Source organism: Limanda limanda, chromosome 13 (assembly GCF_963576545.1).
Source record: "Limanda limanda chromosome 13, fLimLim1.1, whole genome shotgun sequence".
Taxonomy (NCBI): domain Eukaryota; kingdom Metazoa; phylum Chordata; class Actinopteri; order Pleuronectiformes; family Pleuronectidae; genus Limanda; species Limanda limanda.
In genome coordinates, this window is record NC_083648.1 from 15654889 (window position 1) to 15667990 (window position 13102).

The 13102-nt window shown below is 41.3% G+C and overlaps 1 protein-coding gene across 1 annotated transcript; it reads right to left on the reverse strand.

Moving 5' to 3' along the window:
- Positions 1–262: 262 nt before the first annotated feature.
- On the reverse strand, positions 263–12338 carry LOC133018561 (endophilin-A2-like). The gene is made up of 8 exons (XM_061084956.1): positions 12124–12338; positions 7616–7684; positions 7222–7438; positions 6176–6309; positions 5795–5953; positions 4680–4783; positions 4180–4313; positions 263–3204 (listed from the first exon to the last, which is right to left on the reverse strand). The coding sequence occupies exons 1-8, from the start codon at positions 12166–12168 to the stop codon at positions 3017–3019; spliced, it is 1050 nt and encodes a 349-aa protein (XP_060940939.1). The 5' UTR covers positions 12169–12338; the 3' UTR covers positions 263–3016.
- Between the last annotated feature and the right edge of the window lie 764 nt (positions 12339–13102).

Consider the following 13102-nt stretch of genomic DNA (forward strand, 5'->3'; position numbering starts at 1 on the left):
GGACGGGTGGTTGGGCAGATTAAAAATGGCTGCAGGGGGATAAACGTCCAATATATAGAGATGTTCAATGAACACAAATGAACATCTGTGCAGATGTGTAAAGATGAATGAAATGAGATGTTAAATGAGAATTGTGAAGGCTACATGTCAAAATAGATAAACATACAGAAACCATATTTTCTGCATGATTTTATCATTGAATTTCAAAGATCATTTTAGTTGCATGGCTGTAATTTTCTGTAATGAGTCGGACACACGGAAGCCAAATTATTTAACATTTATTGAAGAAGCAAATGAACAGCATCCATTTCCCTTTACACAATAAGGAAAATACACAATACACACATACGATTACATTAAGAATAGAGGTAAACCACATATCCTATAGATAATCCAGGATAATCCCACTTTTAGTCTCCCCACAGTCACAGTTACAAAAGGAAGGCATTGCCTCAGACACAGCAGCTGTAATGAAGACGCATGCAAAGCAGTTACACTTAAACACACAAAACGATTGTGCATAATAAAATAAAGGTATCTTTTAAAGGCCAATAATACTTCTTTCATTTATATAGTGTTATAGAGTTGGGACACTTATGGGTATGGGTGCTTAACAAACCATCACAGGGCTGCAATAAATGTCAGTACGCAGCATTCAAGACAACTATTTCAGCTGTGACAGCCACAGCACACAAAAATTGATCTTAGTCCTTTGTTCCACGACATTAATCATCAACATTATACAAGCGACATAATAGCTCCACCTGAGCCCCTGACCCTCTGCTCCCCTCTCCCGGCTTTTGATTTAGTATAATGAGGCATGAGAAGCCACACCTGAACCACACGGTTATTATTCAGCACAGGCAAACACTTCATCCCAAAAGCTAGCACGACTAACATATAGGACACATGCAAACATAACATTAGGAGGCCCATACTATGATAACAAGGAGATTATTGCAGAGCTGGACCAGGGGACCGGACTCCAGAGGCACCATGGGATAGGGATGGGAGCAGATAATGAGGAAAGGGGGAAGGGGTACGGGGGGCAGGTGGTGAATAACGACTAGTTGGGGGGAGGGAGGGAGAGTAATCCACTGCTGTGTGCCCTTCCCTGCTGAAAAGACCTGTCTGTTCCGCTCCCACTTTAAATAGAGATGGGAGAGATGAGTGGGGTGGGGGGGGCGGTCTAACAAGGCGATCAGGACAAGAGGAGAAAGTTGGCATTTTTCGGTGAAAAGAACAAACCCTCGCAGTTCATAGTCATGCTCGTAAATCGGCTTAAATGGAACTCAAACCAGCCATTGTGTAGAGGCCGCACTCGTTATTAGTAAACTCTGAACACAATAGTTGGGAGCGAGCATTTTCTGTCAGGTCTAGTGCTCAGTTTCAGCCTGAACCGCGAGGCAGCCACAAAAAACAAGCCAAAACACATCAAATTCATTTACATGCTCCGAGTTTTAGGTTAAGAGCACCAAAGCAGGAGCTTAATCCCAAATGCTGAGGGAGAAAATAAATCACAAGATCGAAAATTCACTGACAAACAGTGGAGTGAAAGCCCACAAAACACTGTGACTGACACTGCCAGCAGCATCACTAGAGGCTGAACAAACAGAGGGGCTGATGCTTATGGCTTTAGTGTAATGCAAATAGTTCGGGGTGTGGGAAAATGATGTTGCGTTATCAAGTGAGCTGCACTGTGATGGTCACAAATGTCTGCTTCTGTGAGGTAAATAAAAAGGAAAAGACATGTTAACATATAGTTAAAGGATTAACTTTGAGGCATTTTCTAATTAAGGCTGTATAAAATACATTTTTGCTGACAAGTAGCAGCCATGAATAGTTTGGGAGTGTGTGCAGCCTTTCTCTAGTATTAAGAGATAAGAGGTTGGCGTGCACTGAAAAACAATGGTGGAGGTTTAGGTAAGTAAACTAACTAATAACAATTACATGTAATTAAAAAGATGTGTATTTATGGACCCTTACAGTCCTTCAGACATAGACCCTAAAACCACTTTTTGGTCTAAAATAAACTCAGCATATATATATGTATTTTAGGGCCACGATTATATGCATCATTGCTTAATCTGTTGATTAATTCCTCGATTAAGCAATGTTTGGTCCATAAAATGTCCACATGAGTTTCCTGAACCCAGAGATGGCCTCCTCTAGTGTCTTATTTTGTCCATTAACTAAATAGATTCACTTTACTGCTATTAAACCAGCAAAGAAATCAGAAAATATTCACATAAAAAACGGAAATCAGAGAATTTAATTTTTTTCCATAAAAAAACTAAACCTTGTTGCAGCCCTTATGTCTACACATAGATATATATTATAAGCCATGCGAACACAGCTCTAACAGCTAGAAATCTGTAGCACCAGCAGGTGTCAGCAGAGGATAGATTTGGACATCAACAAAAGGCGGCCTGTCCTCCATGTTGAGTCCAGGATGTCGACAGTACAAACGCAGAGGCACAGTGGTGAAAAGTGGGGGTGTAGAAAACAGTGCCTAGAAAAATACATGCGTATACGTGCATGTGTGAAGTACCAATATGAGAAATACACAGAACAGTTCATATTGTGGATATAAAATAGCAATATACGAATAAAGTAGTTGCACTTCTTAGTGTTTGTGGATACTGCCAAACAGGTTATTACAGATCTTGATCTTTCTTCATCAGTCCTTTAGTTGGAGCCGTCGTGTACAAAGTGCACAGGTGCATAGAGATGGAATATAAAGATTCAGGATGTGGTATATGCACTCAGACGTCAGGTGGTCATTTCTCTGGTTTAACATCCCTCCAGTCTTACCGTCTTTAAAAATCCTTTCAATCCTATTATAATGAAAAAGCTTTGGTCAAATAATTCCTGGATTCAAAATAAGGTCCCTGTCTTGAGATGATTACCTTTAATAACAATAGACAAAGGATTTTTTTTGGTTAATGAGAGTCAACAACCCTCTTATCATTCCCCCGTTCCATCCTCTGCCGTCCCCCTCTTGCCTTGCTGTGTTTTAGGGTGTTATCGGCACCACCACTTCGACGTAGTTGTTGGGGAAGTATCCTGACTTTCCATGCAAGGTGCCCTCGAACCAGTTCTCATCGATTTGATTGACCAAGGTGATGATGTCACCCTCACGGAAGCCCAGCTCACCTTCGTTCTCTGGCTCGAAGTCATACAGGGCTTTACAGCATGGCTCGGCTGCAGAAAGAAAAGGCAGAGAGATGCAAGGAGGGAGAGAAAAAAAAGAAAAGGATTAATATATTCTCCTGTAAAAAGAGGATCCTAAGAGGAAGTGTGTCTCCCCTATGTTTTCCAGTAGGACTCTGGAATAGACCAGTGACAAGTGAAGTCATGAAACATGGAAGGTTTGGAAGTTAGTCATCAGTGGAGGAGAAGAGTCCTTCTGAAGCTTAAGATCAAAATCAAGCCACTGATATTATGGGTTTCACAGAAAAACGAATTCATTCCAATCATAACGACCATTTTTCAGTGGACTGCAGAAGTGAATGACATTAGATTCACTCCCTGTAAAGTTAACCCAGTGGCAGTGATTTTTCTTAAGGTTCAGAAGTTTCTTTCTGGGAACAGGTTGTCAGATACATACAGTTCAGCAAAACCATGACTCTGGGTAAAAATGGTTGTTATCATTTGTATTAATTTGGCTTTGAATTATCATTGAAATACCACAGTCACCGATTGTTTATAACAACAACAATCGAATGGTTTGCTAAAGCTTGTACGTCTCTACAGCTTTATAAGACAGTTATGCTTATACCGACGAGCCCCATCTCGTTCTGAGATCCTGGCAGACACTGGACCCAACAAATACCCTTCAACAACGTTAGTGCAATAGTTGACCCAGTGAAGCGTGCACCCCTCTGCCACACGCATGTGCCACAGAGTGAGTGAAGGTGAGAGCCGCATTGTAGTTCTGTGTTAAGTGACATCTTCATCTACCCACTTACGTGGCTTGCTCCTGACAGAGTTTCTTTGGAAGGAAGTACCATGATATTGTTCTGGAGCTGGTTCATGTCACAAAGGAAAGACACATCAGTCGCAAAGAAGGATTGGACATGCATGTATTCCTTCTCGGTGCAGGCCTGGCACACATACACATACAGATGTTCGAGAAAACTCACAAAGCTCTCACAGGATATGCTGTGTTAAATTTACCTGGAGAGTAGGCCGGAGGGTTTATTGCAGCAGGTGTGTATCCTCCGTTGGATGGCTCCAAGTCTCCATAGTCAAATTCTGGTCTGGGTTTGGGTACGTATTCACGTCTTGGACGGTTCTGAGCGTCATTCACCCTGAATACGAAAGAAGAAAGAAACATTATGTTTGAGCTTAGAAGTAGGAGATGCACAAATTAATACAATACTGGTAAATAGTTAAAATCTAAGCAAACCTAATTTATTTTGTGTTATTTGATATTCTAATGGAAGAAAAAACGATAACAGAATTGTCTGTGCCAACAAAAACCAACGATTGTTATCTAAATAGATATGATTCAGTAAAAAAAATCATTTTAGCTCAGCATCAGTCACTGCGGCTGTTTGACATTTGTTACTTGTAATCAGATCAGTACAGGAAAAGAAGGCTGAATCATCCTGCATCACAAGCCGGAGGACACATACAGAAGGCATGTCGTTTCACAAAGCAGTCATGGCGCTGACCTTTCTCTCAGTTTGTCGGAAAGCTCCTCCAGGACCTGCGCGGCCTGTTTGTGGTACTGCAGCAGAGACTCCACAAAGGAGGAAAGCTGACTCACCTGCTCCACCTACACACACACGCACACAGAAACTATTTTAGAGGGTCTTTCTGTAAAAGGATCCAATGATTAATTGTTATCATTCCATTTCTTTTCATGTCTCAATCATTTGTTTATTTACTATGGCACTTTAATTGATGTCAAACACGTTACTCAAAAGCCATGAACCACCTCATTATGACAAACAGAATAAACAGGTCTAACTGGCTCCAACTGAAGCACTGCAGGAAAAAAGAATGCATGTCGCCTGACACATTCTGTCCTTTTGTCTTAATGAGAAGCTGTGAGCAGCGAGCATGCGTTTACAATTGTTGTCGTCACAGAAACAGTGTGAGTCAAGTCAGAGAGCGAGATACAAACACAGGGGAGAGACAACAGGCCGAGAAATAAGTGAAATATAAGAGAAAAAGTGTAAACACTGTTCAATTCTTAACAGAGATTGAGACTTTAGAATTATTGTAAAATTATGATGGTTAAAATGTAAAATGGATTAAACAAAAAGGAGAGAAAGAGAACCTCAGGCTTTTTGAAAATTAGACACTCTCTTTCTGGAACAGGCATAAATAATAATATTGATAATAATACCCTTAGACACCTTACATTTACTTTGGGATGGTTTAAATTGAGTTGTTTTTTTCAGGATGGTTCCGGGATAATGGTAAAAAATATTATTCTGGAGGCCGGACAAGCGATTTGGACTTGGGCCAAGAATGATATGTTTTTTTAACATTGTGAGATGTAAATACTGGTACATATGGTTCAATGTGCCTGCTGGTGCCTGTATTCTTTCATCTAGTAGAATAACAAGGACAGACTCACTAACCTGACAGCACATGCTTCCAGTATATGATTACATTACTCACAGGAATATTTATTTGGTTCAGTGTCATTAATCACAGTCAGGTTTACTGACTGTTAATGAAAGTAATGAATGTAAAGTGATACATTTTTTTTTATGAACTTATTGCATTAAAAAAAGGTCTGACAGATCTTAGTGTGCTTAGTCTACAGGTCACTCACATCTGTTTCCAGCAGGTTATGCATGGAGCCCTCGGCCAACTCTTTGGACTCATGGAACTTCTCCAGTGACTGCCTGATCTCCTCATCCTGGATTTTACCTTGACGTTTCTTTTTATAATCGTAGTCCAGGCGACGACCCTCCAGCTTCTTCAGGTGGTGCTGAGAGGGAGAACGAGTTGGAAATGGGAGAATGAGGTTTTTCAGATTTTCTCTTGTTTATAATCTTTTTTTAATTGCTATGCCATTAGTGTGAATCAAACACACATGCAGTTCAGCTGTCATGCATCTGGACTTCATATAACTGCAGCTGACACAGACTGTGGAGCTCATTGGTCAGGCCTGGACTTTACATGCAGAAGCATAGCAATGCTTTGATTCTACCTGTATGTCTTTGATATCCTTCTCAGCAACCGCCTGCAGTGGGTCTAGAAAGTTCTGCTTCACATCGATATCCAGAGAGTCCTTGACCTCAGCCATCCTCTTCATGGACTCCCCGATGTCTACAAGCGCCCCACCTGCAGTGCACACACAAGCACAAACATGCAAAACACCCGCATTAGACAGTGTGGGATATAATAACAATTAGCAGCTCTGTGAGTAAGGTGGAAAACATGAAAAACCACAACAAGTGACGATTCAGAATAGGGATGTCACGAGAACCGATACCTACGATACCTTTCGATACTAAGATTACAAAACGATGCCGATGCCCAAGTTTTTGAAGTACCGTAGGCACCATCAGCTTCGATGCCAGCAGCTGTTAGCAACTTAGCATTAACATCGGTGCTGTGCCAGTCGACGTTTACATTCAGAAAACCAAGACGGCAACTGCGGCTGCAGCGTTCGCTCCACCTCGACTTGTTTATTAAAAAGGCACAAAGAGTCGTGTATGGAAGTACTTTGCGTTTGACGCTGGGTTTACACCGGACACGGAAGCAACGCCGCCGCGCTAATCCCTAGCGCGCCGGTGCTTGGTTGTTTACACCGGAAGCTGAAGCGGCGCATGGGAGTGGATGGGAGCCTGCTGTTATTTAAGGCTTGGTGCTGCGCTTACGCGTCGCTTCAGCGTCCGGTGTAAACCCGGCGTGAGGCAGGTGACCGTGGTATTATCATTTAATGCATAACGTGTCTCACAACAAAGCGTCACTCACATGCGTCCGCAACTACCGTATAACCCTCAGTATATGCGCAGCGCAAGCACACCATATATGACATTAACAACATCCAAATAATGCACTTTTTTTTTAACGTGGTATCGAAATTGGTATCGAGAATCGTGTTATTTTACTGGTATTGGCACCGACTACTGAATTTTTGGTATCGTGACACCCCTAATTCAGAATATTTCTAAAAATAGGAACATGCACCATTATATTACACCACTCTAATCCAGGTTGATCTTCTCTCCCCGACACCATCATGCTTACCAAAGTTGGTGTCTTCTCCCATATCCCGTCCATACTTTGTCATGCACTCCCCCAGGAGGCCCTCAGGCTGCGGGTAGCCAGGACTATTCAGCTGTCCGCGCATTTTGGACACTGTGGTGAGCATGGAAAGCTTAGCTCTGGTTGCTGGGTTGGGCTGCAGATACTCCGATGTTTTAGTGATGACTTCCACCACTGCTTTGCTGGTAATATCTGCTCTCTGGTGATACAATCAGGGATAGACATTGATACCTTAGTGCATATACGGAATTGTATGGCCTTTACACCATTTACAAGTGTGCAGGAGCTGTGATAGACACGATTTTACAGCCCAAAATATGAGGCTATTGTTACTCCACATGAACTATGTGCCTGGTCTTAAAAAGTTATGAATTACCCTCTCGAGGTCCCTGAAGTCTTCATCCAGTTTGGTTCCCTCTGCACCTCCAACCTTTTCGCTCATCAACTGTGACGACAGAGCAAACAGAGCAATGACTTCACTCAGCATGTTCACTTGTCTCAATGTAAGATTATTAATACACACATTAAGTACACACATTTGCAGTCCATCATGACAAACAGAGTGAGGTCAACAACAGAACTGAATTTCTGGTTGTTGCAGGGCAGGACCTTGTTGTCAAATAAGGTCAAAATTAAACCTCCTTTTGCTGTTTCCAAACTTTAAAGGATATTCAATATCTTCCACCACTTTCTTTTTTCCAGGAATGCTCATGCCCATGTTTTCCATCTAAACTCTGCATCAGGGAACAAGTTCTGCAAACTAGACTTTCCTCTGCACAGAGTCTCGGTTCACAAGGAATTATACTGCAGTGTTTTCCTCTTTTCCATCAGGTCAGCACACACACTGCAGTTTCCTTAACTTCAACCATATCCATGGATACTTTTACTAAACACAGATGGGAACTTCATCTGGCTTTCACTCACAAATGCATATGCTCACTAACACATGGCGCATACATTCTCCATTTCTCATCAGACAAACAAACTCTTGCCCAGTTGTCTGGCAGGCCATACTGAGTCTTGTTGAGCAAGTGTGCTTCTTTATTTGGTGCAGCTGTTAGCACCACATTGCACATAAAACCCTATGACCAGATGCATCAATCAATGTCTCCCCTTATATAATGCACAGGCCTGACAAGTGGCTCTTAATATGTTCAAAGCACCTACTGCTACCTGGTTCATGGGACATAATACAGGACCACGCATTCCCAAATAATCAAGTTTGATTATCAACTACAATCGCAATCAGAGAGCATAAACCTCCACCAAGGCCCCAAGTTACCCAAATTTAACGTTTAAATGAAATAGATCCAGGTTTTTATTTGGATCTGCACCAAATGGCACACAATCATAAACATCAGTTCCCTTAACATGTCAGAAATTCTTTAATTAAGATCCATGACTTATTTTCTGAAAAAGTCCAGCATGCATCCTTCCCCCAAGTTTTGTGGGAACCCATCAAGTAGTTTTTGCATAATCTTAACACGCAAACAGATGCAGACAAAAACATTACCTCCTTGACTGAGGTATTTCATAATTCCTTCGTTACCAGGTGTGAAATGGTTGCATGTGGACAATGAAAGCTAAACAGCAAACACTCTTTAGAGCCCCATGTAGTTTTAGATTGCCAACTGATTGTTTTGCACAACACAACTACCAAACCTGCCCATATCACTCAGACTATGGTAGTACATGTATGTGGAAAACTGTTGAAACTCATAACTATATAATAGGTTAGAAAGATGGAAGACTCATAAGCAGATTAGGTGATAAATAATTCAAGATTTGGTTAACAGATGTTGTGAAGGTGGAAACAAGACTTATACTGGAAAGACCCAAAAAACATCTACAAAGAAATACAATAATTTAGACTAAGACAATTGTGCACATAAACACCAAGCAAATGAGACAAGCAGAGCAGCATCCTTCACAACTTAGATCAATAATTAATTTATTTGTTTTGTATTACTGGTAATGGTATCACGTGAAGCCTGTTTAGCAAGTAATTTAAACAGCAGGTTATCCTCCCTTCACCCGTCCTCTATCATTTCACAGCCTGAATGTCACTTGTTGACCAGGCCCCTGCTCAAGTAGGGCCGCATGTTCTGTATAGGCAGTGGTGGGAAGTAACAAAGTAGAAATACTTTGTTACTGTACTTAAGTAGATTTTTCACATATCTGTACTTTACTTGAGTATTTATTTTCCTGACGACTTTTAACTTTTACTCGCTACATTTGAGCACAAATAGCTGTACTTTCTACTTCTTACATTCTCAAAACTGGCTCGTCACTTGAGCAGCGGAGGTTGGTGGAACGTGCAGCTTTACGCACGGCGCACCTCTCTCTCGCTCTCTCGCTCCTGCAGGAGCTCGGTTCAGTCTTTATTATTAGGGCCCAGGCACTGACAGACATGTGGCCCTATTGAAATTGTAAGGATTATTATTCAGGCAAATGAATGAGGGCTTTTATTAGGTGACTTTACATGATTTTTTTTAAGGTATTCCTTTTTCGATTCACATTCGTTTTCCCTTTCCTGCTTCGTGTCAACATCTGCACATAAATACATAGCTCGAAGCAGCAAGTGGTTAACTTTTCTTAAAGAAAATATTGGAAGTAGGTGGTTTAAACAAAAACTGTTGGCAAATAGACTATCATTGGTTGGCCGTGTCTACTTAGTCTTACACGTCCACGTAAACAAAACAAACAGATTTAAAACAAGTCGAGATGGAAAAACAAACAACACAACCAATTATATAAGCAAACGCAAAAACAACTTTCAGCCAACACAACCAAAAACAAACACTGTGTCATGGACTACTACTACTGCATATTCACGCACACAATTCATTTTTTTAATGGACCTCCCAAATGGAACCCTGGGTAGTCAGGCCCAGTTTTCCACTCACTATAATGCCAATATAATTATGCAAAGATATTATATATCTATATATTGCCAATTCCAATCCTTAGACGCCCTTTGTGCTGACTCAACACAACTTAGAAGCTGTTGAGTCTTATATATGTACAGTATTGTACAAACTGGCTAATGTGTACAACTTCAGGCAGGGTTGTGTCTTCACTTTGTCGTCCCTACAGGCAAGATACCCTACAGGTGTATTGTCACCGTGCTGGAAACAAATGCAAACACAATCCCAGGCCCATTCAGTGAAGATAGTCTAATGATAAATAAACAGGCTTACATGTAGATGCGTGGACAAGCTGGCGGGCAGGTATACAGGCAGGTAAACATCCAGGCAGTTAAAATGCATAATACAGCTAATAGACACAAAAGGTTAATTTGGTCTATTAGTGTTCTTAGGTAGAATCAAGAGGCACTTGTTTATTCTGTTGTGTTGATTCTTTGTTGTCGCTAGAAGTTCAGATGCACTTGTCCAATACTATTTTAACCTCAGCATCTCGGGTTCAAAATTTGTCAGTTGAAATAAAATTTGGTACTTGTACTTTTACTTTTGATACTTAAGTACATTTCAACACCAGATACTTTTGATACTTAAGTACATTTAATATGAGCAACTCTAAGACTTTAACTCAAGTCATTTTCTGACGGGTGACTTTTACTTTAACCGGAGTCATTTTCAAGTAAGATATTTGTACTTTTACTCAAGTATGGCTTTCAAGTACTTTATACACCACTGTGTATAGGAAGGTTCTACATTTTCACAGCTGAGAGCTCTACCTTGTCTCCCAGTAGCTGAATTATTCATAGTGGGATTTGGCCGATTCCATTGCCAGAGTAAATGTTTCTAAAAGAATGAAAGATTTAAGATCCAAAAGAATGTGAGATTCCGAAGCGTGTTTTTCCTGCTGTGTTGTCAACGGGGTGACCACATCTGTGTCTTCTGATTTACTTAGGGAGCTGGAAGCTGGTTTGGGCAGAGTACCCACATAAGTAGGATTCCTAAAAGGTACACACCCACAGGGCAGAAGTTATACAACAAAAAGAGGCTCCTGGAACCGGGACCACTTACAATTTTAAACAAGTAAAAACAACGTTGTATTTCATATGATGGTTTGCAACATTTGTTTCTGATTTACATCGCAGATCCCTTTGTAATTCAGAGATATGAACAGAGTGATAAACATGTTGTTTGTCACAACATTGACCAGCTACACAGCCCCCATCCCCCAGGTCAGCTAACTTCAACACAGGAAACACTTAGAGATGACAGCATTGTCTGTGGATCGTGCCACTGTGCGTCATGTTGTCACATGAGAACTGTGGTGTCACCTCAACACAGTTTTGTCTTCAGACAAGTGTTTTGAAAACGCTCTGTAATCCTGCACATAACAAACACGATCACAGCTTTAGAGCATTGCCACTTTGATCACAGCAACACACTTCTATAATCACACACACACCATCAGAGGCTCCTTATTTATAGCAATAGAAACTTTAACAGGTTAGCGACCATCTTTAAGTTGGACTAACCTGGCTAATGCTAAGTAGCAACTAACCTACCTGCGACTGGATTAAAAACACTTTAAGGGAAAGAAAATGCGTAAATACGAGCATTCTTTACTCTAGTCTGTTGTAAATATGTATTTTAAACGTTGTTTGGATTGTGACGTTAACTTGCCAAGCCTCCACATTAGCATTAGCTAGTTTCGGTGAAGGGTTAACTCTGACGTTACGGGTGAGCCACAACACACACACAGCACAGTTACTGAAGAGTTTAACAACACCTTAACTAGTCCTTTACTTCCCAACGAGTTAAAGCAAAGTGTTCAAACAAGACAACAAGTTTATCGCTTTCTTTTTCACGACGTTTTCCAGCTAGCTCGAGGCTAGCGCAGTCCAACTCCAGACACTGTCAGCTAGCTTGTTTAGCTATCGGCTAGCGCTAGGAGGGTTAGCTAGTTTACCTGGCTCGCTTTGTAGAACTGCTTCTTAAATCCTGCGACGGACATCTTGCACCGTCTGTGTCGTGTCCACCTGGAGCTCGGCGGAGGGGACGAGTTGTGTGTGTTGTGTAGAAGTCGACGTGGGTCTGTGGTGAACAACACAAACAGCAGCAGAGCGACGCGTCTGCAAACTTTGCACCGTGGATGAGAAAAACTTGCTAAGCAACCTCAGTTTCCTGGACTGGGCTCCGTGTGGGAGGCTCCATCCTGGTGCACTAAAGTGGGTCAACACACACACACACACACTCACAGGTTTGGGAGGACACTCATTGACATAATACCTTTGCAAGCCACGACATTAACCATCCAAACTAAATGCTAAACACTAACCTACTTCGGACCCTGACCCCAAGACCTAAAAGTCTTAACCCTCAAACAGCCCATTGGAAAAGTGAGGACTGATCAAAATGTCCAGTGTAGTTTTGTCCTCACAAAGTTATAAGTACAGAACACACACACACACACACACACACACACACACACACACACGCACTTGTTTCTTTAGCTACTACCTTCGTTATGTTTTAATAAACAAAACAGCAAAACGACTTTTGAAATTTATAGAAGGTACCTAGTAATTTACAATGATGTAGCTCTGCAACTAAAAAGGGATAGTTCACCCCATAAAGTAATTTTACTCGTTATCTACTCACCACTATGCTGATGGAGGGGCGTGGAAGTGTTCAAGTCCAATACAAAGGAAGTAATGGTGACCACTTCTTCAAACGTAACAAACAAAAAAACTGAAATAAACATGAAATGCCTCCATACTGCTGCTGTGGTGTCATCCAGGTGTCTGTAAGCCCTGAAATCTATATACGACTCAAAACCAGTAGTGTACATTTACACCGTGTGTACTGTAAATGTGCTCAGTTTCGAGTTTAATTTGAATGTCTGCGCTTACTTACACATGGATGACACCACAGGAGAATTATTGAGC

Excerpts from the sequence above, each read along its gene's own strand:
- LOC133018561 (XM_061084956.1), bottom strand. The coding sequence starts at position 12,168 with ATGTCCGTCGCAGGATTTAAGAAGCAGTTCTACAAAGCGAGCCAG. Across the intron at positions 7,439-7,615 it reads ACTTCAGGGACCTCGAGAGG|AGAGCAGATATTACCAGCAA; the intron begins GTAATTCATAAC and ends TTGTATCACCAG. Across the intron at positions 4,314-4,679 it reads TCCGACAAACTGAGAGAAAG|GGTGAATGACGCTCAGAACC; the intron begins GTCAGCGCCATG and ends TTTCGTATTCAG.